Here is a 26747-nt window from a genome sequence, read left to right on the forward strand (position 1 = left end):
CCCAAATCAACAGCAGAGAATTCTTTTTAAACCAAGAATATCCACATCCAGAGTTACAGTGCTTCCTAGTCAACAATATTGCCATCAGAAATTAAATAATAAAAAAAGGTGCATAAAGAAAAAGCGGCGCGCACGCGCGCACCCCCCTCTCCCCCCCCCCCCCCCACATGGGCGAAATGTAAATCCCAGCTAGCCTGGGCTGGCGTGCAAGGCAGCAGTTGTCCTTTTCCAGACAGGGCCGTTTCAGGCCGCGGCGCCTGCCAGAGCATCCGCGGGTGTGGCACATATGCTACTGGGTGCCCGGAGGGCTACTGCCGGGACTTCTCTGCCACGCGCTCACGTGCCTCTGTGAGAGGGGCGTAGCGTGGGGGTGCGGAGGCTGTCTCTCTACAGTCTGGGGATAGGGGCTCAGTCGCACTGTGGTGATGACCGCACTGCGTTGTGCACCGCGGGTTATTCGCGCCCAGGACGCGTTCGCACGCTGAGTTTGTGCCAGACACCCGGTTGTGAGAGTTTGAAGAGGAAAAAGCCTCTGCACTGCGTGTGTGTGGGCTCTTTGTGCGAGCTGCTCAGCTAGACTTCGAGTGGGCAGTGTGTACTCGGGGAATGTGCAAAGGTGGCTTGTTCCATTTCTCTCTGTTCCAGTCTTCACTCTGGCTTTAGATGGAGGCAGCCTATGCGTGGGGTGGAGTGCTGGGAGCTGCTCTGCAAGTGCTTGTTATGCTAAAAGCAAGTTCGGAGTTTATCACTCTTGGTGGAGGGAAGGCAAAGTTAGCAGACGTCGGATCAAACAAAGAAGAGAGGTTTACTTTGGCGATAGGACCTCTACTTTATTGCAGGAGATTAATTCCAGGGAACGCTCCCGCGTTCCCCTCGGCGCCACCTCCTCCGTCCCCGGTGGATTAATCTTGCAGGGGTAACCCCTGGGCTCCAAGAGGCCAAAAGGCGCAGGGCTTGTGCTGAGCGCACAGACGTGTGTAATGTGAACCGTTCCTGAAGCGCTTTTCTGATGCCACAGTGTACCTCGCACTTCCTCCCGTGCGTCTAGTACAATTTGGCAACCCTGATTGCCAGGCTTCCAGCTCTCGGCCAAGGGGTAGAGCGGAGGGGGGAGAAGGCGGCAAAGCGGATGATGCTGGCAGAATGTCGGCCCCAGATTTGGCCTCCATCTCCCCAGCAGCGGGGGGGGGGGAACTTAAAACCCTTCGTTGCCTTGACCCCACGGGGCTTCAAGGGCAGAGCTTTTGGTCCGAATCCTACACTCGGGGCCAGGGTTTGCTCTGGCCGGGGTGAGAAATTTCTACAGTGGATAGAACTTGTTCCTGAGCGCTTCGCGTTAGGATCCCTGGGTTTCACTGCGTTCGCAACCCTCTCTCTTGGCTCAGACTAAGCCTCCCAGTTCGGTCCCGAAACATCAGGGGAGAGAGACAGGACTGGGAAAGCCATCCATCCCATCTCTGAGCCCCGAGCGGACGGCTGTCCGGGTTTCCAATCGTCGCTCGGAGATTGAAAAAGACAGAAGGCGCGCCGCGTGCACAGACAGTTAGTTAATGGAAACCCTGTAAATCGGTTTTAAGTGCACCCAGGACGAAGGGGGAGGAAGGTGTAGGTGGTGATGATGAGGGATGGGGGCTAGGATGGGGTGGGTTCGGTCACACTTTTGCAGTTTTGAAAATGAGAGTCGCTTTCCTTCCTCCTATTGTTCTTAATTTAGAAAAATAAATTCATTAAAGAAAATCACACGAATAGGGAAACCCGAGCTCCCTCGCCCGCCCCAAGCGGAGGAGTGAACGGCTTCCCTTGGCAGCGCACTCGGCTGCGGCTGTCCCCCTCCTGGCTCCCCCCCCCTTCCTGCACCCCTCCCCCGCTCTCCGGCGGGGCTCTGCTACTACCGCGATCGCCACCTCACGCCGAAGGAATGTTCGAAGTATGCACACGTTCCCAAAAGTAGACCTCCTTCACCGCCGGAGGAGCATACATCACCCCGTGGCAGCCGTCCACCTTCTCAGGCGTTTCGTAACCGAGTAAACTGAGAGCTGGGAACAGCCCTCTATTAAGTAGCCCGGGGCACGGAGCCTCTTCCCACTCGACTCAGGCGAGCCGCCCCAGACGCGTCCGCGCGCTGGCAGCTGCGGTCTCCGGCCGTCTCCATTCGTTGGGCTGCTCTTGCCTCTCTTCTTGGGATCCATCTTTTTCTCCTCCTTCTCCTCTCCGGTGGCCCTGCCGCTGCCCATCTCCCGGCAACTGCCAGGTGCTCCCGGAGCGCAGCGCCAACTGCCGGGCCGGGCCGGGGTCGCACAGAGCGCCAGCTTCTACCACGCCGGGAAGCCGCCGCCGCCGCCGCCTGGATCACAGCCGCCTCAGGTCCGTTCGGCTTCTAGACCCTTTACTGCACCCCATCCCTCCCAAAGACCACTAGGGAAACTTGCTTCCAGCCGGTTCCTTGCTCCGCCCTAAGCAATTAAGGATCCCGGGCGAGGACCGTTTGGACTTGTAAGTGTGGAGATGTGTCTGAGATTTGCCAGGTGTACTGGGGTTTTGTGATTCGTTTGTATCGTTGAGGGAGACAAAATTGCAGCTTTTCTTAAGAGCTGATGCAGGCGGCTGTGTGCGCGTAAAATCATCCCGTTCAATGTTTCTGTATGCAGGGGAAGTTCATCTATAGACGCGGTCGCTTTCAATGAAGGATGCGCCCGGCTTTGTGGCCACTGGTCCTACATTGTCTCGCGGGTGGTGCGGTAGTGCAGCCCCCGCGCAGGGAAGGTATTTTTGTGACGCACGGTGCGGAATTCTTTGGAGGGCCGGCTGAGTGCTCTGCAGCTCGTCTGGGCTGCGCGGGTGTGTGTGGCATCTCGAGACAGATTCCTGGTGGAGTGTTCTGGCTCGTTCCTCTGCGTTACACAGCATCCGAGATGGCGGGTTAATCGAGCTCCGGGGGATTCAATTTTGGCGGACTTTCCCCAGCTTCTGGAGAAAGCTCCCTCTCTCTACTTCTTCCCGTCGGCGCTGGTTGAGCTAGCTACTCGAGGTCGGTGGAACCTCGTAGGTAGTTCCCATCCCAAATCCTAGAAAGCGTAGGGATCAGAGAGTGGGGGCGCCAGGTTCATTTACGGCAGCGAGACCCGCAGCCAGGGAGCAGAGGAGGTATTGCAAATCGAGCATCCTCAGGGACCCTCCGGTGACCATTTCGGGGCTTTCCGGGACCTCCGTCCCCCACTTCAACCCGCGTTACGTGGCCTTCTAAAGTGTGCTGGTATGCTGGGGGTGAGATGGAGCGGGAAAGGAAATGAGAGCTGAACTCGCCCTTGGCCAACTAATGTTAAGGCCGCGGATGGTTAGGAGAGGAGGTAGGTGACGAGTGCAGGATCTAGAGGGACCCCGTGGGGTGGAGGGTAGTAATTTCCTTTTTTTAACTTTAAGTTTAGGAATTGGCCTCTTCCAGAAGGGTGGTGAAGGGGAGAGCTGGCGGAAGGAGAAGAATCCCTTAAGACTCCCATCCAACTTCCCCCTAACCCTCCCCCACCCCCTTCTCCCCCCCTCCCTCCCGCAACTGACTCATTTTCATTCATAGGGTGAAGTGAGGGAATTCTCGCTGCCACGTAGGGGCGGCCTCTTTCAGACATTTACGTCTGAGAACGCTCAATGAAGTGTTGCTAAGCATTCAGATAAATGTTTTGGCTAAAAGGAGAGAAAACTTAAAAACAAACAAACAAAACAAACATATGGATGGAATGCCTGGCTGACGGGATGAACTGATTGAATGTTCAGATACCCGGACACCACATGATTCATTCTTGCCGCTGAATCAGGAAACCGATAGGTGGCGCTCTAGACCCAGACAAAAGCGCTTCCACTGTTCAGGCTTTTGTGGAGACTGGAGGTTTTAAAAAATACCTGCACACAGTTTTTCGGTGGGTAGATTGTCAGCCTTTAACTTTTCGTGAGCACGACTGCCAACTGAGTTGGAAATTATTATAGCGAAGTTAAGGCCGGATGACGGGAACAATAGGCCCTCTCACCTCTATTTTTCACGGATGTAGAAGAGGGTTAGAAATGTCAAATAGTTGTTAATTAGGAAGAAAAAAATTGCTAGAGCCCCTTGGATCTCCAAAGCAGGGCCAAAATTTTAATCTTGGCTTCATGAACGAGAGCTCCGGGCAAATTTGGCACATCTGCCCATCAGACATTTAAAATGCAATTTACACTTAGGCTGAGGAGAGCTGCCCTAATACATTGTGCCAATAATTTGGAAAGACATGGTTGGAGCTTGTCAGGTTCTTTTCTCAAAGAGGGCTCAACCTTTGGCTCATGTTTGGATTCCCCAGAACGACTCTGTTTTTCAGGAGGCCTAGTCTGTTGCCTTACAACAATTTATGTACCCCAGAGCAACTTTTTTTTAATGTTTTACCTCTGGCAGCTTCCCAGTTCAGTTCAGTGCTAGCAGCTTTTGTCTCTGGATTGGATCTTAGAATATTTTAGAAGATTCCCTTTTGCCAACATGGATTAAGAACCTACTAAGTGCTGGGAACCGCCTAAGGTGAATAAGACGCTGTGTCTAGAATTAATAATTTAGATACAAAGGCAGGAAAAATGAGAATAGAACATATTCTCCTATGGAGCCATAATGTAATCTTCTGGGATAAATGGACAATTAAATGAAAAGATGAATTGTTACTGAGAATTTTAATAAGAAATATCTTGGGGAAAGAGACAAGACTGTTTCGTCTCTTCTCTTGCTTGTCCCTTTTTTCATTAAGTATTTTAGAGCTGTTTTCCCCTCACGTTGGGTAAAAGATTTATCAGATGTGAAGACAACACAGCTAGCCTCAGGGTCAGATTTCAGCTGGGCCTTACATATTTCTGTGTAACTCATTTCAGACCTAAAGAGCTGCATATTTGTAGGCAGAACAAAATGAAGAAAAAAGAGAATAAAAGAGGTTTATTATACTTTTCCAAATTACCCTGAGACCACTAAAGTACAGTTACAGAAAGAATTCAGCAGCTAGGAAAAAGTGGCCGGCCAAATAAAATCCCCAGCTGGAAGACACATTTAGTCCAGTCAGGGATAAAATGACCTCTGAATTAGCCATCACCCAGGCACGATGAAGTCATGCAGGGCCTGGTGAGGCCTTCACCCTGGATACTAAGCAGGATCAGCCTCCAGGAAAACAGGACCCTCTTTAAACTTGCACTCCCTCTTAGTGCCATGATTAAACTGCTATAGATGAACTTGACTTCCACTGCCCCACAATAGGCCCATTATATGTGGGCTGGGCCCTGTGGTTTTTAAGGAAGATCTGGTTGGGCCCTGGTCCGCGACCAGGCTTTAGTTCTAACCTGGTTGCAGGCTTGTCTGGACCCAGCTCTGATGCGGTTACCGCTTCCTCCCGCAGATCTCTTCATGTGGCTGTGAGCTCGGAGGCCGAGGCCCAGCATGCGGACCAGGCTTTCCCCGGCGCTTGCCATCCTGGGCGTGGCCCTGCTCCTGTCTTTCATTGAGGCAGAAGGTAAAAAGCTCTTCCTTCCCCCTCTTCCAGTGACACTGCAGAATTGTAGGAAAAAAACAAAAGACAAACAAACAAAAAACCCCACCAAATCAACCTTGCCTCTATTGCTTGCTCTGTTTCTCCGCACTTCGTGTTTTCTCCGGAGGTTTCTCTTCTGTAGAGAAACACTCCCTTCTCCAGAGGTTTGTCCGTTTCCCAGCTCTCAGGTCGAGCTCTTTCATCTTCTGCTTAATTCATTGCGTACAGTGCTGTATGGTCTCCTTGCGCTTGTCTCTGCGGTGTGCTGTCCACACTGCCACCTACGCTGCCGCCTTCCAAGAGGACCAGCTGTCCGAGAGGGGGCGACGGCTGCTCGCACCTCTACGAACAGGATACCTCCGGGTGACACTCAGGAGTCCTGGTGAGCTGGCGGGCTAGCTCCTGTGACTGTGACTGGTAACCATCCGGCTGGGGCTGCGACCTCGGTGACTGCACGAAATAAAAGACTCTAACAGCGCTGGCTCTGCGCGTCTGTGTGTTTTGTGGGAAGATCAGTCGGCCAGGCGGACGGTGTCGACAAATGAGGTAGCAGCCAAACCGCCCAGGGAATGGGTGGCAAAGCAGAGATCCGGGACCTCGGGTTTGTTCTCGTGGCCCAAGGTTGCTGCTGTCTCTGTTGGGTTCGCGGGGCTCGGAGGCGCGGTGGCCCAGGCCCAGCCCAGCGCAGACAGGTTGGGTATGGGCCAAAGATCCCAACCCAGGAAGCAGGGAGCAGCCAGACAAACCCGACATCACTTTCCCTTTCTTCCTTCCCTCCAACATCAGACCTGAACCCTGAGTAGGTCAGGGGCTGGGAGATGGGTAGTGGTGACTGCAACGTCTGCAGAGTGGCTCCATATCATCCCATCCTCTGGAAATCGAAGGATTTTTGCTAGATTTTCAACGTCACTTTCTTCTTTTTCTTGTGTGCACTTAATGACTTAATTTCTAAGTATTTACTAAACAAGCCATTTCTATATATGAACCCTTTGGAGACCTGACACACTAGATTTATTGTTCTGCAAGGTAAATGGGGTAATACCCTAACAGACATCTTTTTTTCCCCCCCTAGTAAAGAAATATCCCTATGGAGTTAAGGGAGAAAAGAAATAGTTCTGCATGGGATGGATGCCTGTGGAAGTTGGGGTGTGGGGGGAGGGATGAGTACTTTTTTTTAGAGGTTGTGGGAAAATAATGCTGTTATGTGACAACACCGAGATTTTCAAAAACTTTCTATTGTGTTTGATTTTCTACTTCAAGATTGTGGGTACAAAACATTAAGATTAGGAAAAGCTGAGAGTCTCCAGAATGTATGGCATGTTCAGAAAAGTGACAGAAACTTGCTGGCTCTTCTTATCTGATTAATATTTTGTGAATGTAGGACTTTTCAGAGTGGCCTGTGTGAAGGAATGTTCAGATGAGGTGGCCTTTAAGGATCCTTCCTCTGTCGTTGATAGGAAGGAATTTTATTTGAGGAGCTGTGGAAGCCCAACGGAAGATATTTTTAGATAGTTCACTGAAGTGGCCTGCTGACTGCTTGTTAAGAAAATAGTTATTTGAAAATCAGTAAGATTTGAGAATTCTTAAGAAAAGAATTAGATTGAAAATGATGTAAGTGGAAAAAAGTCAATTCTGAATTGAATCATGGCTGGTTAGCAAAGTACAATTAAAAAGAACATTTTACTATCTACGTTACTGGTTATTTCCATATTTTACACATTTTATCTTTTTAATTTGTATTTATTTCCACATGGTATAGCTCTTTCTTTTGTTTTCTTAAGCTATGTCTTTTATTGTCTCTCATCCTCTTACATAAGCATTTAATAATTATATGTTAATAGGATTCTTTTTTTGGCCTTATTCTCTAGTTCAGAACTGTAAAATAGAAATATAGATATTATGAGCCACTATTGCAAGCCACGAATGTAACTTAAAATTTTCTGGTTGTCACATTAAAAAAGGAAAGAGAAACAGTGGAAATTAATCTTTATAATATATTTTACTTGACCCAATATGTCCTAATAATATATCCTAATATGACCTAATAATATCACAATATTATCATTTCAGTAGGTAGTGAATATAAAAATTATTAGTGAGATGTTTTACATTTTTTGTATTAAGTCTTTGAAGCTCAGTGTGTATTTTATGCTCGCAGCACATTTCATTTTGGACTGGCCACAGTTCAAGTACTTGATAGCCACATGTGGCTGATGGAATAGCACAGGTTGGGTGTTAACTACCAGCTAAATGGTCTCAGGAGCCTGTGAAGCGCTAACAAAATTTGTGACCAAGGCCTTTCTGGGTACAATGGGCTGGAAACAGAATTGCGTTGAAATATTTCTTTTGAAGGCATTTCAGACTTTTAGCTTGTACCGCTGTTTCCTGCTATATCATTTTAATTTTAGTTCTAAAGTAGCCATAGTTACTTTTCTTTCCCTTTTGCAGTTCATATTTGTACTCTTGTATCCATATTATTTTCCAGCCAATTTCTATTTACTTGTTTACTTATTTTTTTATATGTTGAAAACCCAATACTTTTTTTGATATTATTTAAAAGATCTTGGCATTCACCTTTTGCATTTCTCCTTTTTTTTATAGTGGTACCACCTTTATCTTGTTGTTTTTCTTCTACTTACTTATATAAGAAACTTAATCTTTCATATTATAGTAGTTTGTCCTATAGAAATAAGGGTGAAAAAAATTTTTTTTGTCTTTAGTATTTGTAATTTTGAGCCACAGCATAGACTTTGTTAACCTTGTCACTTGGCCAGTGCTCTATATGATCTACAATTATAATATACAACACATAATTGGACATTATCAATTCATCAGTGATTTGAGGCTTTAATTATCTTGTCTTTAGGTTAAGAGGCTAATTAACATATATTTCTATAATCCTATGTCAAACTTCAGACTAGAGAACTTACAGATCATTTATTTGAATTCTCTCCTTTTCCACATGAGAAAATGAGGAGCAGGGAGGCTGAACAATTCAGTCAACTAATGTGGTTACTTAGCAACAAGGCTCAGCTAAGACCAAGGTCTTCTAGTTCTGACTTAGTGCTAGTTGGCCCATACTGTGCATCTTTCTTGCTTGAAAACTGGTCAACCCAGTCAGTTTAATGAAAGAACACATTTTATAATGTGTACAAATAATCCATTACTTGTCTGAAATATTAACTTTTCAACTGGTTATTTTTGGTATCTCACAAACACAAATGAAATAAATATATCATGGCAAAGATCATTACATTTATACTAGCTTTGAATGGAATTTAAATCAATGCCTATTGGATATAGTAACCACTCTTTGCACAATGCTGAAATTTTCTACCATTAAGGTGCTATCCTTTTCAGTGTTGTTATTATAAAGATTGAACTAAAGGTATTACTGGTTCATCAAGATGATATTTTGGTAGTATGTTCTAAGTTTTTATTTATCTTTAACATATTTTGTATACTTACCCAAACTTATTAGACTATTCTCCTCTCACCTGTCCATCTATTCATCCATCCATCCATCCATTCATCCATCCATCCATCCATCCATCCATCCATCCATCCATCCATCCATCCATCCATTTATCTCTGCATAGTTGGTAAATTCTTGGACCTACCTTTCTTTTGGGTGCCATGATGAAAAAAGTTGTTTTCAAATGATGTATCAAGATAGACACTTTAGTTTTAAAATTGCTTGAACAAGTGCATAAAATTAATATGCCAAATTCTGGTTCTGAATGGGCGATATCTGAATGCCATATATTTGTTATTGACCAAGCATCACATAATGGGTTTTTTTAATAGAGTAGAGAAATATATACAGATATTAATAGTCAACTATGTAAAAATATTGGTTTCCAAAGTTAATCTCTCACTCAAATATTTCTTATTCTTTACATTTAACTGATTGTGGCAGTAAACTGCATGTGCTGAGTCAGACCAGAGGATCAAAGTTTTGCTGCTTATTAGCTGTGATAACCCCTCTGAATTTCACTGAATGATCTGTGAAACTGGAATAATAAGGCCTACTGTGCTAGCTTGTTATGAGAAGAAAAAGAGACAATTATAAGTGATTTAGGGAACATAAAATGCTGTTTGTGACAACACAATGGCAGTTGTGAATTACTTTTATGTAAAAGAAAAGATTTTCAAAATTGATAACAATACATTTCACATTGATTTAAGTCCACAGGGCTCCATACTCATATCTACTTTGTTATCTTTTTTCATGAAACAAACGAAAAATGTATAAATAGAATGATGATCCTCAAAGCCTTTACACGTGATGAAAGTGGCAAAAAAAAAAAAAAAAGTGGACTGGGCTCTATGTTGTACATATGCTGGTTGGCCATTCTTTCCTTCTTTTGATTCCCAAGTACCACATCTGAGTTTCTATGAACATCTTACAATCCTCTGAAATGTTAAAGACTTTTCCCAACAGTCAATTTTTCAGTTTTTCTGGAATCCTGGTCATTTGGAAATCAACAAGGTGGGCCGCTGCTGCCTTTCAGCAGTTTTAACCTAATGTCTGCTGCTTCAGGTCAATTTCCTTACAAGGTTGGTGGTACTGTTTTTCCATGTACTGATTTTTTTTTTTAAAGCATGCTCAGGCCAGTTGTGTCTGCCTTTGCATTAAATTTGTCCTGAGCCATTTGCTACTGGAACAATATTTTATAATGATATTCTTACTACTTATTGTCCTATTAACATTTGTTGCATGCTTGTTACACTAAGTGATGATGGCAGCTAAACCTCGCAATATGGGTACAAGACAGCCGAATGTTGAATAATTCAACTATGCATGTAGATTAATAGTCTAATCTCACTGCCTGTGTATGGATAGTAAGAATATAACCTTCGTTACATTACTAGTATATCCAGTAAAAAAATATAAAGCCATCTCCTACAGTTGTAAGCAGCAGTTTATTAATATTAAAGCAAATGTTTGCTTAGTTTGTTTTATTTCCATTAAAACATATTAATATTACATAAGTCCCTAACCTCAGTTAAATTCTATGACTCATGTCTCAAAGCTACTGCTGTATTTCAATTGACCTCTGTGAAAACCTACAAAGAGATATTAATCTCTCAAAACAGATGCGAAAATTCTGACTCACAAGGAATACTTTCAGACTTAGACACTTAAGAAGAGTATGGCTGAAAGTTTTACTTTATTGACCTGCTTCAGAGTAATAATTTTTAATGCACCGACCATGCACTGACAGTGAGTCAGTACAATGCTGCATGATGAGGCATGAACATTGCAGAGAGAATATCATTATAAAATATTTCTAAAACGTCTTTGTGTAATGACTATTGTACATGGAGGCTTTTGTTCATTGTAGGAAACTAAAAACAAGTCAACATTTCATTGACACATGCATGATGCTGTACAGTTTTGTATGTAAACTCTTTCTGTACTTTTCGATTATTCCTTTCATTGACTTCTCCAAGTTTTTATGCGCAGTCATGTCTCCAGATCGCTGATCCTTCTTCACTGTTTTCTTTAAGTTCTGTAAATAAATGTCCATAAATATACATTGATGTTGTCTTTTCATAATTAACCATTGTTTTGTAAAGGACCATACTGGCATTTTAATTTAAAATGCCATTTCTAGTATGGAGTATACCTGCTGCAAAGGAAAAGAACAGTGTTGGTTTACGCCTTGCAAACATAGAAAATTGGTGTAAACAAGCAGAATATTCATTTGATCAACATCTTTTTATTACTGTTCACATATTTCTAAATTATTAACATCCTTCATTACTATTTGAATATTTGTTTATATGAATATGAATATACATTAAGTATATATTTCCTTGTGAAACTACCACAGTGCTGTTTCCTGTTTCTTCTTTTTCATTGAAATACATTTTCATTTCTGCCACAGATTGAGATTTATCAAACAAATACTAGTAGCAAAACTTCAATGCAGAGAATGAACCAAAACCATCATTGATTCTTTTCCACATTATGGAAAAAAAAGTAATATGTTAGTGTTCTAAATGAACTTCTATGGTTGTAAGCAGGTTGTGATTTGGCATGCTTATTCAAAATGCACTCAGCATGTATGGAAATTCTTTTAATTGCTATGTGAATTGTTTGCATATGTGGTTATTATATGTGATTTCATTGTACTTGTATGTATTTGTATCAAAATATGTTTCTATTATGCTTGATTTTGCTGGCCATTCTTGGATGACCTAGCAACTCAAGAATCAAAAGTGTTTTGTTCTGTCTTCTGTAATATGTATACTCTCTGATGTTTTGTCATATCTTGTCAGCTTTTAATTTTATTCTTATCCAACAAGATATTTTTTATATTTGTTGGAAACAAATTTATGCAAAGACAATTTTAGTAAGCTTTGCTCAACATATTATTTATTAATTAAATTGACCATTTCCTGATGTTGGAAAATGTAACTGATATCAATTCTCTTTTTTGCAGTTGACCCACCTTCAGACTTGAATTTTAAAATTGTAGATGAAAATACTGTTCATATGTCATGGGCAAGACCAGTGGATCCAATTGTGGGTTACAGAATAACAGTGGACCCTACGACAGGTAAGTTTTGTTTCAAGAACTTCAAAGATGGTATAATCCACTTTTCTCCCTTCCTTTCATTTCATTATGAGGAAACTGAGATTTTGAAAACCTGAGGGACTCAGTCAATATCACCAGATATTTGGTGGAGTTAGGTCTCCAGGTTTCCAGCCTAGTAACCACTGTTACATTTTTAGTGTTGAGCTTTATTAACATGGTTTGTTATGCTAAGCTGTTGTTATTTAAAAATGGACTTTTTTTTTACCCGATCAGAATGTTGCTGGTAATCTTTGAATTTATAAAACAGAATTCTTACTTATTGACATTCTTCTTGAACTACTTAATATTTCTAACATGTAAAGTGTCAAGTGATGGAGTTATTATGTCATACCCTGTATCCTACATACTTCAGTACTCAGGAAACATTGTTCTGGGATAATGGTGTGCTACCATGATGAAAGACAAGAATTTACTTTGGCTACGTGGATTCTGTAGATCCCAAGCTAAGAGTCTTTGAAAAACTTGTTTTGGTTGTTCTCAAGAGTTATCTTTAGTATTCAGGATGTTGCCCAAGTGTGGAGAACCAATCTCTGTTGATTAACTTTTAGTTCTAACATGAAATGGGAAAATAATCATTTTTATTAACACTGGCCAAGTAGTAGGAAGAAGTCTCGATAGGCTGATAGTAGAGATGAATGATGTTAACATAACTTATCATTAGAGCTGTGTTTAAATATTTATGGCCTTTAAAATACCAATGATTTTAAATGCTGATTTATCAGGAAATTGGGAAGCTATTTTTAAATATGATCTGAGAACTTAAAAAGGGGTCAAGAATTTACTTTTTCAATTTTGAATCTTTTCTCTTCATATATATTTTCAGCCAAGTAATTCATACATTCCAAAGCAGAAAAGCAATTGAAAAAAAGTCCATTCCATTTCAAGGTGTTGGAAATTCTTCCAACACATTCCAGTTTAGGGAATGTACTCCCTAAACTGGCACTGGGACCATTCAACCCAACAGAGCTCTGGTGTCTTGCTGTCCTGTCCCATGGGGACCCTGGGTGGGTGTGCAATGCTCTACATGTAAACCAAGAGCATTGCTCAGAGTTCTATTATATTTGTAAACTTTTTGATTATTCATGTTTTGATGAAAATTTAATATAATTCAAAATCTTAATGGGTGGCCGGTTAGCTCGGTTTGTTAGAGTGAGGTGCTAATAACACCAAGGTTGCCAGTTTCATCCCCACATTGGCGGTTGTGAGCTGTGCCCTCCTTAAAAAAAAAAAAAAATCTTAACAGGCACTTAAGTCCTTAGGAACAATTGTTTCCTGGTTGACTTGAGATTTAGCACAATCTGCCAGGAAGTATATAATTGTTAATATAGAAGTAAACACTCTGTCCATTGTACCTTGAAATGTTTCCTACCTAGTTAAGTGAGTTCAGAGGAGAATGGTTACCCTTTAAGTTGTGCACCCATCTGAGTATGGAGGATGCATTGCTTCTGCACCAATTGTTTCCCAGTGGAGGCAATTTTAGCCTATGGGGTTTGTTTTCCTGGAGCTGATTTTCATCCCTTTTCTTTTTCTTTGTTCTCCTTTAATACCTAATTTTAAATTAAATCACTTTCTGTTTTATATCTCATTTATAAAACAATTTTTTTAACCTACCGTTAAGTCTTTAAAAGCAATAAGAGATTTTTGTTTTGATAATCTGGTATTTGATTTATTTATTTGTTTAAAATTAGAGTTGACATTCAATATTATTTTATATTAATTTAAGGTGTACAACATAGTGGTTAGACATTTATGTAATTTAAGAAATGATTCCTCCTGATTAGTCTAGTACCCACCTGGCACTATACATAGTTATTACAATATTATTGACTATATTCCTTTTGCTGTACTTTCTGGCATATCTTTAATCTAGAAGAATCCTTGAGTCCTCGAACAACTATTGAATGTGATTGTGACAAGCAAAGACATTGCAAGTCCACTTACTGAATTTTTAGACTTCAGAGTTTGGTTTTGAAGGACAGTAAAACAATGTTTGTGGATGTTCTGAAAAATAATGTATATTGAATTTCCTAGATTTTGAGTGTATTTGGGAATTACATTATATTATGTTATATGTCAAAATATTTTATTGCACTCATATTTTCCTTTTCATATTTCCAGATGGGCCCACTAAAGAATTTACTCTTGCAGCTAGTACCACTGAAACTTTATTATCAGACCTCACACCTGAAATAGAATATGTGGTGACAATCACTTCATATGATGAAGTAGAAGAAAGTGCACCAATTATAGGCCAACTAACAAGTAAGCACACATATAAAGCACTTTTGTTCTTTTTATTTTTGCAGATAATTCCTCCAACTTTCAGACTTAATCTGTTATTGCGCAGGGTTAGTTTGTATCAGTATTAATTGTTCTTTCTAGAATAGTCATTTTTATGATCCTAGTTATTAGTAGATGTAAATAATTCATTTCTGATTTATAGCCCTGATCTCTGGAAGCAGCATGAATATTATGAATGAAAACTATTAAAAACATTAAACTTTGCTAGGCAACAATGTTAACGTCTTTTTGAAATGTATATAAAATCTCACTAAAAAGAATTTATTTGCAAGGAAATGCTTATCTGGCTGTATTCTGTGGTCATGCATTTGGAAAACAATGGTAAAACACAATATATTTATTTTCTTTTAAGGAAGTATTTGTAAAGGTTCATGTCCTTTTGTAGTAATCAGGTTTTGACTTCAGTTCAAACAGGTGGTCCAACACAGCCAGGGGAGAAGAAACCTGGAAAAACAGAGATACAAAGTAAGTATTCCTTTAATATTTTTGCTTAGATTTGTAGAAGTCATAAATGTAATACGAAGATGTTCTAATTATATACATAGTTTGATCTCATTCCCACATTATTTTCTATAAGCTTTATCTAAAAGAAGTATAGACAATATAATTGTAATGTATGACTTAGCAGTTATAATACCTGTGTTCTGACATGCTAACCAATTTTTCACTTTATTTTCTAAATATTCTTTTTACTAGGAGTGTTTTAAATCTGTGTCCAAATTTTCATTCAGTGTTTTGACAGTAGGTTAAAAACAAACCTCATCACTGGATTTAACTCATACCTCAAAGACAAACTGATAGAAATAGGTGGTAGCCTAGGGATATAGGAGAAATTTAAGGCTGGGACACAGGGAGATGCTCTTATAGTGTTTTTAGCAATTCAATTGTCATAAAAATATATTTGCAGGTCTGTGTATATGTTATGATCATATCTAGCATATTTGCATGGCCTTAGTTGATGGCAGTTGTAGCCTTTTTCATTCTCTGTAAGACATCATCGGTATGTTGGTACATTTGTAATCAAACGAAAGCAATTTTATTTAGTCTAGGTTTTGCAGTTTCTCACCTCCTTTTGTCTTATACTGCATTGTCTGATTTAGTGGAATGGAGCCTTGAAGGGTTTCTTGGGCTTCTAATTTTGCCACCTTGTAAAAGTTAGATTTATGACCCAGGATGACAATAAAAGGATCATGAACACAAAGTCTCCTTTATCTGGAATTTTTCACTCCAGATCACTGTTTCTCATTCTTTCTGATGTCTAATAAACTGAAATGAAGTTTATAGTATGCAGTTACAATGCTAACATTTTCCCTGAACCATCAATATTTATTCTAGATCAAAGGATTATGCCAAATATTGACTTTTCAATAGACTTAAATTGGCCCATTAAACAGTGTGCAATATTATTTAGGCATACAACTTGTATTTTGCTTGCAAAATTTTCCAGGACCCTTTCCTCCTCTTCCTAGCCAAATACTTCTTTTATTATCCACTAACTGACTGCAAGGACAAAAACATCTTTAGAAAATACACTTAGTGTTGCCTTATGAATACAGATTTTCATGAAAACCAACCTGTTCTCCCAAACACAGAGTGAAAGGAAAATATTATATAGTTATAAAAGTGAGTCATTGCATTTTAGTAATTTAAGAAAACCATGTCTATTTTTACTTTTAAATTAAAAGGTCTTTCCCCCTCAAAATATGAATACATTGATAATTAGGACAACAAGATATTCTGGCTATTTTGCATCATATTTATGCTTGTTCTTACTTCTGTTAGAGTTCATTAACCTTCTAGACTAATCTAGTGCAACCTTATATTGTAAAATTCAGGAGAATGTTACAAGATTTGTTCATTTCTTCCATTCAACTGCATTTGCTTGAACAGTACAGCGATTGTTTTGTATTTATTTACTGCTAAATACCAAGGAAAAAAAACACTTTGCTTACATTTCTTTTTTTATGCTTGCCAGATGTTTTATATAATTTTTACTTGGAAAAAGAGTAAGAATGTAGTTTATAAAAATAGGTTGATAGGATAAATACTTGGGACACATGATCTTGAAGATTTGGTCATCTATCTCTTCTTGCATGATGTTTTATGTAGCAATTTAAAGACATAGTTCCAGAAATGTGTTCTCATGAAGGCACTGAAAATCTTCTAATAAAATTTTACATTCTTTTGTGCATGCCTGTTGTGGGTGAAAAACAGTGTGAATATGTTTTAATGAACAAAATGATTTAAAGAGCCAACCTGTTTACAATGTTAATTTGTATTCCTCAATGGTGGAGATTTAATAATGCATCATTTAAAAATGTATTTCAGAATGCTCTGTCAGTGCCTGGACTGATTTAGTGTTCCTCGTGGATGGCTCATGGAGTGTGGGAAGAAATAATTTCAAGTACATTTTAGATTTTATTGCTGCTCTTGTGTCTGCTTTTGACATTGGGGAAGAGAAGACAAGGGTTGGAGTCGTTCAGTACAGCTCTGACACCAGGACTGAATTTAACTTAAACCGGTACTACCAGAGGGATGAGCTTCTTGCTGCAATTAAAAAAATCCCATACAAAGGTGGCAACACCATGACAGGTATGTTTTACAAATTTTGTTATTGTTTAAAATAAATGAAATACCTGTTTGGGAAAGAAATTAAGCATTGCACAATTATCTTATGTCGAATAATTTTGAAATTAATCACATAGTCTTTGACTTTGGCAAAACTGTGGAGTGTGGAGTGAATGAATATAGTTATTTCTTTTCTCTTCAGGGGATGCTATTGATTACTTAATTAAGAATACCTTCACGGAATCTGCTGGAGCAAGGGTTGGTTTTCCTAAAGTGGCAATTATTATTACGGATGGCAAATCTCAGGATGAAGTGGAAATTCCAGCGAGGGAGCTTCGCGGTATCGGGGTTGAAGTTTTTTCTTTGGGTAGGTCAAATTTGGTTATTTTCATTTTAGGACTTTTCAATACTTAACGTTTAGGAAGATGAAGGGTTGGATCCTCAGGGAAGGACACTATTAGAAGTGTTATTGCAATTTATATGTAGCTTCAAGCCAAATCATCTTTGAGTAAAAATTCGGCTTCTGTAGTCTCATGAAACTCCCTTAGTAATGCATTAAATGAGGTGGTATTTATGTTCTTTGCCAGCCCTCTACTTTTCTAAGAATGCTGGGCCAATGATTCTAATAAAGATTCTCCTTGTATTATCATTAAGTGTTTTTTATGTGTTTCCTATATTATGTAATCCTTGAAGAATTCAGAGGGCTCCAGCTCATTTCAAGACTCTGGAAGAAAAAAGTATTATCTTTATAGATAGCAGGGACAAATGATGGCATAGTTGTGATGAGGGCTCACTGTGTTTTACTAACCATTTGTTTTCCTCTCTGGCTGGCCACTTTATGTGAAATTATAAAATGCTTTTGTCATTTAAACAGTTGTACATTCGTTATGAAGCAAAGCAATTTGGTTTATGACTGAATAAGGATTTCAAACTGTCTTCACTTGTGAATGACTGAGAAAACAAAGAACTTACCCAATTTAGCATGTTTCCCTTTTCACTATCTGTTTTTTTTATTTTGTTTTTAAGGCATTAAAGCTGCAGATGCAAAAGAACTCAAACAAATTGCCTCCATACCTTCACTAAACCATGTTTTCAACGTGGCCAACTTTGATGCAATTGTGGATATTCAGAATGAGATCATCTCCCAGGTGTGCTCAGGTGTTGATGAACAACTTGGTGAATTGGTTAGTGGAGAAGAAGGTGAGTGGACTGTTGAGTGTTCCATGTGTTAGCCTTTTCCATTGTTTGATAGCATTTATAACTTCATAGATATCCCAAGAGTAGACACGTTTACGCAACCATATATTCTAGTGATTCTTTAATTGCATACTCTATTTGTATTATTTTTTAATGACTAAGCTTTGTTGATATCATTTGTACAGTTTTTTTCCCCCTCAGTGGACATTTAATAATAAGATACTTATATCATTGTAACGTTCTTAAAATTTTTTTTTGGACAAGTTTCACTTGCTCTTTTTCTCAAAGACCATTTTGTGCATGTTGAGTGTTTGTCCATAATCATGCCTTTTTCTTGCTGTGTCTTGCTTTAATTATCTTACACTCTGATTTAAACATTGACAGCCTAGAAAGACATTTATTTTAGCAACTTAAACTAATAACAACACTTTCTATTAAATGGTGAAGGAAAAGGGTTTTCCATCATCATACTCCATATAATGTTTTCAAAGCTTTTAAGAATATTTCAAACTCAATCAATTTGATCCTGCCACATCTGGAAAATTTTCCAATTTTTATCAGTTATTATTTCTAAATACATAGTAGAAAGAAAAGCCATTTCAGGAGACATTTATTTCATGAGCATCCTTTTGGGCATTAAAAAGTCACAATTTCCATGATGTTCTCTTCTTAGCCTGAGAATTGATAAGTGATTAAAGATTACATCTTCAATCACATATGTGATTCTTTAATCTCCAAACCTCAAGTATTTTGACAGTGTTCATTGGCCCTAATTCTGTTTCAGAACTCCTTCTTACTTCATGGGCTCTAAATCTTTTTCTTGGCTTTACTACCTAATGTATGATTTTTTGATTGGTATTACTACAAAACCCACCCCACCCCACTTTTCTCTAGTTAACCTTTCTTTATTTAGTCTTTTATTGTTATTTTTTACTTTTTAAAAATATTTTCATTAAAAAATATAGCTAACATACAATGTTATACCAGTTTTAGGAGTACACCATAGTTGTTTAACATTTATATACCTAAAGAAGTGATCACCATAAGTCCAGCAACCACCTGACACCGTACTATATTATCACAATATTACTGACTATATTCCCCATGCTGTACATCATATCCCCATGACTTATTTGTTTTACACCTGGAAATTTGAATCTCTTATTTTCCTTCACCTTCCCCCACCCCCCTTTTAAAATTTTTCAATTACAGTTAACATTCAATATTATTTTATGTTAATTTCAGGTGTACAGCACAGTGGTTAGATATTTGTATAATTTAAGCAGTGATCCCCCTGGCACTATACATAATTGTTACCATATTATTGACTATATTTACTATGCTTTACATCCCTGTGACTATTTTTGTAACTACCAACTTGTACTTCTCAATCCCTTCAACTTTTTCACCCTGTCCCCTAACTCCCCTCCCAACAATCATCCTGACAAATCTAGTACACATGTGACATCATACATAGTTATTACACTATTATTGACTATATTCCTTATGCTATACACTATATCCTATGACTACTTTGTAACAACCAATTTGTACTTCTTAATCCCTTCCCCTTTTTTACCCACTCCCTCAACCTCTCTCCTATCTGGCAACCATCAAAATGTTCTCTGTATGTAAAAAGTGTCTTTCTGTTTTGTTTGTTTGTTTATTTTGATCTTTAGAGTCCACATATAAGCTAAATCACATTGCATCTGTCTTTCACTGTTTAATATACTCCACTAAGCACAATACTCTTTATTTCCTAGAGTATTGTGCTTAGTGGAGTATATTGTGTCTAGAGTATTGTGCCATGCCACCACAGATGGCAAGAACCCGTTCCCTTCCCTGGCTGAGCAATATTCTATTGTATACATGTACCACCTTCTCTTTATCCATTCTTCTATTGACAGACACCCAGGCTGCCTCAACATCTTGACCATTGTAAACAATGCTGCAATGAACATATGGATGTACACATCCCTTCAAAGTGGCGTATTGGGTTCTTTGGATAAATATCCAGTAGTAGGAATTACTGGGTCCTTCTTTGTCTCTTGTTTTAAAGTCTATTATGTCTGATATAAGTATTGTTACCCCAGCTTTTTTTTTTTCCATTTCCGTTCTCATGAAATAACTTTTTCCAACCCTTTATTTTCAGTCTGTGTGTGTATTTCAATCTGAAATGAGTTTCCTGTAGGCAGCATATGTAAGGGTTTTGCTTTCTTATCAATTCAGCCACCCTATGTTTTGATTGGAGCATTCAATCCATTTACATTTAAAGTAATTATTGATAGGTCTGTAGTTATTGCCATTTTATTATTCATATTTTTAATTTTTTTTTCTGTTGTGGTTATTAACTCCTTTAACTATTTCTTGTCTGAGAAGCTCTTTATCTGCCCAATTCTAAATGATAGCTTTGCTGGGTAGAGTACCCTTGGTTATAGGGCTTTGCTTTTCATCACTTTGAATATTTCATTCCAATCCTTTCTGGCCTGCAAAGTTCCTGTTGAGAAATCAGCTAAAGATCTTATGGGAGTTCTCTTACAAGTTACAAGTTGCCTTTTTCTTGCTGATTTTAGGATTCTCTCTTTTTCTTTAACTTTTTCCATTTTAATTATAATTTGTCTTGGTGTGGGCCTCTTCCTGTTCAGTTTGGGTTCCTGTTCAGTCCCTGTTTGGGACTCTCTGCACTTCCTGGGCTTGTATGTCTATTTCTTTCACCAAGTGAGGTAAGTTTTCAGTCACTATTTCTTCAAATAGGTTCTCAAACCCTTACTTTCTGTTTTCTTTTTCTGGTACCCCTATGATGCAAATGTTGTCACTTTTGATGTTTTCCCAGAGATCTCTTAAGCTATCCTCATATTTTTGGATTCTTTTTTCCTTTTGCTGTTCTGATTGAGTGTTTTTTGCTATGTTGTCTTCCAAATCACTGATTTGATCCTCTGCTTCATCTAGTCTGCTGGTGATTCCTTCTAGTGCATTTATTTTTGTTATTGTATCCTTCACTTCTGACTTGTCCTTTGTTATGTTTTCTATGTCTTTTTTTGTTAAAGTTCTCACTAAGTGCTTTGAGCATCCTTATAACCATTGTTTTTAACTCTGTCTCTGGTAGTTTGCTTGCCTCCATTTTATTTAGTTCTTTTTTTGGAGTTCTCTCCTGCTCTTTCATTTGGGACATATTTCTTTGTTTTCTCATTTTTGCTGCCTTTTGTTTGTTTGTTTGTTTCTAGGCTAGTCTCCCAGTCTTGGTAGGTGGCCTTATGTAGTAGGTGCCCATGAGGTCCATTCTTCTTGGTCACCTGCTCTGGGTGCTCCAAGAGTGTCCCTTGTGTGGGTTGTGTGTGCCCTCCTATTATACTTGAGCCTTGATTGCTATTGGCACATCAGGGGGTGGGACTGACCCTCAGGCTGACTGGCTGTGGGGTTTAGCCACATCCACTGCTTATGGGCTGCAGTGCAGAGGGCTTTACCCATGGAGTGGGATTTGCCCCAGTGGCCTCTGGTGCTTCCAGAGACCACCCTCTGTGTATGCCACTAGTGGGGCTAATTGGGTGGTGCTCTGCTGTGGTCTGAAGCCAACCTCCAAATTTGTTGGGATTGGGGCCTCTTAGGAGGGGCTCCAGTACAGGCCTAGGTCAGTCACTGCCTGTGACTGGCTGAGTAGTACCTCATCAGATCTACAAAGCAATCTGTGGTTGGTCATTGCCTGTGCTAGTCCTGGAGGCACATGGGAGACGCCACGTTATCAACCAAAAATGGCTGTCATCAGTACCGGGTTTGGGATAGCTCCAGTAGCTCCACAAAAAGACTGGACACTCCAAGGCCTGCTGTCAGCTGCAAGCTGCCAGGTCCCGTAAGGTTCAGCTGCAGATAAAACCTCCTGTTGTAAGGAGTTGGATGTGTGTGGGGGGTCTCAGTGAGTCACCAGGGTGGATCAAGTGGAGCTCACCAGAAAAATTCAGATTCAGATTGGCTATGGGTGTAGGGAGGGCTGAACATGGGAAAGATGGCGCCTGCCTGCTGGCTGCATGGGAGGAGGACTTTCATGGGTGAAGGACCCCACACAGGGAACATGGCAACTGTCCCTCCAGTCGTTTCACTGAAGACACAGAACTCATTTTTCCCCCCGTATGTCTACGACACCCCTCGAGTCACTGTCTCTCTGCTGAAGCCCAGTGTTAGTGAGTCTGTGTGGGTCATTTAAGAGGATGTCTGGGTTTCTTGAAATTTTCCGTCCCACCCCCATGGTCTGAATCTCCACTGTTTTTCACAGCCAGATGTTGTCGGGGCTCCCCTTCCCAGTACCAGTACTCCTGGCTAGAGAGCCTGGTGTAAGGCTGGGGACCCTTGCTCCTCCGTGAGGAACATCTGTGACCAAGATATCCCTCCCAATTTCCATCCACCAAGATGAGGTTTGTGGCCAGCCCCTGTCACGTCTCTGCCCCTCCTACCAGTCTTGACATGGCTTCTTCTTTATATCCTTAACTATAAAACTTCTGTTCAGGTAGACTTCAGATGGTTTTCCAGATTTAATTTAGTTGTAATTTTAATGTGTTCACGAGATGAGACAAGCTGCCATCTTGGATCTACTCAGTCTTTTAAAGCATTCAAATTCTTTATCTACACTGGGATGTGTGTACAACAGATGCTAAACTTTTGTGCTGCCACTGTTTGAACTTCTGGTGTTTGGGGCATGGGGATGTTTTGCGGGTGTTGACACTGTTCTTCACAGCTTTCTCTTTTTTGCTGGCTTTTGCCTACAACTTCTGTTCCCTGTACTATTTCCAAATCACTGAAAAGGTTTGGCTGAGCATCCAGCTGGCACATCCATTGCTTCCCTCCCACTTCTTTAGACATCATTGTGATGTGCTACATCTGATTGCTTCTCTGAGGGGATGATGCGTAAACCTGTACTTATTTTATCACCCACTTCTTGCAGGCTGATATAAAAAAAAAATAGAACTATATGTTCTGGGAATTTGATTCCATTGACAAATGTAAAATTTTGAAGATTTTTTTCTGAAATATCTTAAAATTGTTTTCTGTTAAGTACATGGTTATATTCTACATTGAATAAAGATAGACATTTTTTAGATTTCAATATTTGCTCATTGTAAATCATTGTTTCAACCTCTCTTTGGTGGCGTTATGAACATTGTTGAACTCTTTTTCTTACCTTGACATAAGTGGGAATAAAATGATTTAAAATTAGAAAAAAACCTGTCATTTTGGAATTACTGAATTCTTTATCCTTCTTGGCATATTAAAAAGTGTCTTTTAAAGATTATATTTTTATTCTTGTAGTATTATTAAAAGTGAAAAAGTTTCTAAAGAATTGAGTAACTCAGTGATTTGACAAATATTTATCAAGTGCCTACTTTGGTACCTGAGAATAAAGGCAATGAGTAAAATACTAAAACCAGAATGGAAATCTTGGTCCCAGAGAAGAATTAGGCTTCAGATGTCCTATTACTCATTTCTTCCAAGGACTTTCTTTTTTCCTACACGTCTCAGCTCCCTGAAGGAAAATTTGGCACTGAGTCTCTTTTTGTTTGATGGGTACACGTCGAAGTGAAAGATTAGGGTTTGACAACTCTCTGATGCATCCATGATTAATTTGAATAAAGAGAATTGAAGGTCCAAACCTAAAAACCTCATTAATAGGGTTGCATCTTGTTGTTTTAAATCACTGTTCTGCTTGTTACTTTTCAGTTATTGAACCTCCTTCAAATTTGATTGCCACGGAAGTTTCATCAAAATATGTTAAGTTAAGTTGGACTCCATCTCCTAGCCCGGTGACTGGCTATAAAGTCCTCCTTACACCAATGACCACCGGCAGCCGACAGCATGCTCTGAGTGTGGGGCCTCAGACAACCACACTCAGTGTTCGTGACCTCTCAGCAGACACAGAATACCAGATCAGTATTTTTGCCATGAAGGGATTGACATCCAGTGAACCTGTTTCAATAATGGAGAAGACTCAGCCAATGAAAGTTCAAGTGGGTAAGTTAATAGGTGTATCATTGGGTTTGGAATATCTAAAGGTCCATTTTATGGTATGTGTTACTGGTTCAGATTTAGTTTTAAACAAAATATTTGCAATAGTTTTCTTTAAAGAAGCATGCTTGCTAAGAAAACCAAATAGCTATATTTCAATGATGAATTTATAGTTGTTGAATCTTAATGAACTTTCTTTCTTTTTACAGAATGCTCACGTGGTGTGGATATAAAAGCTGATATTGTGTTTTTGGTTGATGGTTCCTATAGCATCGGGATTGCCAACTTTGTTAAAGTTAGAGCCTTTTTGGAAGTTCTCATAAAAAGTTTTGAGATTTCACCAAATAGGGTACAGATAAGTCTTGTTCAGTACAGCCGGGATCCTCATACTGAGTTCACTTTGGAAAAATTCACCAAAGTTGAAGATATAATTGAAGCAATAAACACCTTTCCCTACAGAGGAGGATCTACAAACACTGGAAAAGCAATGACTTATGTCAGAGAGAAAATATTTGTGCCTAGCAAGGGCTCAAGAAGCAATGTCCCAAAGGTCATGATTCTTATCACTGATGGGAAATCTTCAGATGCTTTCAGAGATCCTGCTATAAAACTCAGGAATTCAGATGTTGAAATCTTTGCAGTTGGTGTGAAAGATGCTGTTCGCTCAGAATTAGAAGCCATTGCCTCTCCACCTGCTGAGACCCATGTGTTTACAGTGGAAGATTTTGACGCTTTTCAGAGGATATCTTTTGAACTCACACAGTCCATCTGCCTTAGAATTGAGCAAGAATTGGCAGCTATAAAGAAAAAAGGTTAGTAGTCTTTGTAGAGTAAAAGTTATCTCTTCACAAACAAAGAATTTCTAGTTCTAAAATTGTGGATAGTATATGTCTTCAAGTCTTTTTATATATAGGAAAAAGTAACTTTCCTATGTTATTGAAAGCTATGAAACTTAGTTTATTTAGCTCTGAGATAAAACTTCCTCCTAGACATTTTTGCTTTACAGAGTCATGAGCTGTTTCTGATATGAGATCTTCAAGCAGGGCTAGGAACCAGCTTTATCACACTTATTTGTCATATGCAACTGTGAAACCATTAATGGAGTGCTTGCTGTGTGCTGGATGCTAGGTCCTTTGAATCAAAGGCAACTAGAGCATAATCCTGGACCTTTGAATTCTCTTACGTATTCCCTTCCCGGGATCATTTTTGGGCATCATTCCTTACATCTGGAATTCCTTATCCCTCTTTTTATTTTTATTTTAGTTGTCCAAATTCTTTTTTTCAGCATTCAGTTACACATCTCATCTTTTTCATCAAGACTTTTTTATTATTCTGGTGCTGTAGCACTTACCACTTTCAGTCATTTGACATTCATATATACTGCTTTGTTTTGTCAATAACTTCATACTCTCTTGTCTCTTCAATTCCATTGAATGTCCCCTGAGGACCAGCTGTATGCTTTAAACATTGTCTCTTCCTATGTTTTAGTTTAATACATATTCTTTTGTTAGGAAAAATTCCTTAATTATTACTTTGAAATACCTGTCTACTACCAAAGATTAATATCCGATTGTTGGGGATGAATGGGAACATTTTGATAGTTCATTTTAGGTCTGTTACTATTTAAAATTCCAGTTGTAGGCAGGACCATTCCATTACTACTTTGTCTTAAGAAGCTCAAAATTCAAATTCAATTTTAGTTAGTCTCTTAAACAACATAACTTAGTATTATGAATGGTCAAGACAAATGATCAGGACCTCCTTGTAGGTCTGTAAGTGAAAGGCCTTTTCTCAATGGTCATGTGCGGAATATTTACTCAGTACATCGGTCTCGATGACCACTCTCCCAAATGACTATAAGGCATTTCAGAAACATGTAGTCATTCAGTCTATTTTTGCTTTATAGATCTAAAAAATTTAAACTATGTTTTTCTTTTTTTGAAATAGCATATGTGCCTCCAAGGGATCTTAGTTTTTCTGAGGTGACTTCTTACAGTTTCAAAACCAATTGGTCACCCGCTGGAGAAAATGTTTTTTCCTACCACATCACCTACAAGGAAGCTACTGGGGATGATGAGGTCACAGTGGTGGAGCCAGCGTCCAGCACCAGTGTTATTCTCAACAACCTGAAGCCAGAGACCCTGTACTTGGTCAATGTGACTGCGGAGTATGAGGATGGCTTCAGCATTCCCGTAGCTGGAGAGGAGACCACTGAAGAAGGTGTGATGAGGTTTCTGTCACTGTTTTCCCCAAACTAGCAATTTATTGTAGAACAAAGTTACCATTTAGTTTATCCATGTTTAGTATGTGTCAGAATATCCTTTTTTTTTACGGTTGAATGATATTTCATTGTATGTATATTACATGCTGTGTTTATCCATTCACTCGTGGATGGATACTTGGGTTGCTTCCACCCTTTCGCTATTGTAAATAATGGGTATACACATTTTGCCAAATGTTTTAAGCAGTATTTGTTTAGATGTGTTCTCTTTTCTGGACAGAGTAGAATACTTTCTGGTCCATTTCACTACATTTGACATGAACCTGGTTAGGAGGA

General features: G+C 39.5%; 1 protein-coding gene across 1 annotated transcript in view; it reads left to right on the forward strand.

Annotated features, from left to right (window-relative positions):
• The first annotated feature begins 2081 nt into the window (after positions 1-2081).
• COL12A1 (collagen type XII alpha 1 chain) overlaps positions 2082-26747 on the forward strand; it is a 113770-nt gene continuing 89104 nt past the window's right edge. Inside the window, exons 1-11 of the mRNA XM_081035110.1 lie at positions 2082-2364; positions 5394-5507; positions 11978-12094; positions 14252-14395; positions 14840-14899; positions 16763-17026; positions 17205-17369; positions 18029-18202; positions 23906-24196; positions 24400-25002; positions 26138-26410. Of these exons, the coding sequence (XP_080891236.1) occupies positions 5435-5507; positions 11978-12094; positions 14252-14395; positions 14840-14899; positions 16763-17026; positions 17205-17369; positions 18029-18202; positions 23906-24196; positions 24400-25002; positions 26138-26410 (2164 nt within the window). The 5' untranslated portion in view covers positions 2082-2364; positions 5394-5434. The remainder of the gene's footprint in view (positions 2365-5393; positions 5508-11977; positions 12095-14251; positions 14396-14839; positions 14900-16762; positions 17027-17204; positions 17370-18028; positions 18203-23905; positions 24197-24399; positions 25003-26137; positions 26411-26747) is intronic.

The sequence above is a fragment of the Rhinolophus hipposideros genome, assembly GCF_964194185.1.
Source record: "Rhinolophus hipposideros genome assembly, chromosome: 3".
NCBI classification, from domain to species: Eukaryota; Metazoa; Chordata; class Mammalia; order Chiroptera; family Rhinolophidae; genus Rhinolophus; species Rhinolophus hipposideros.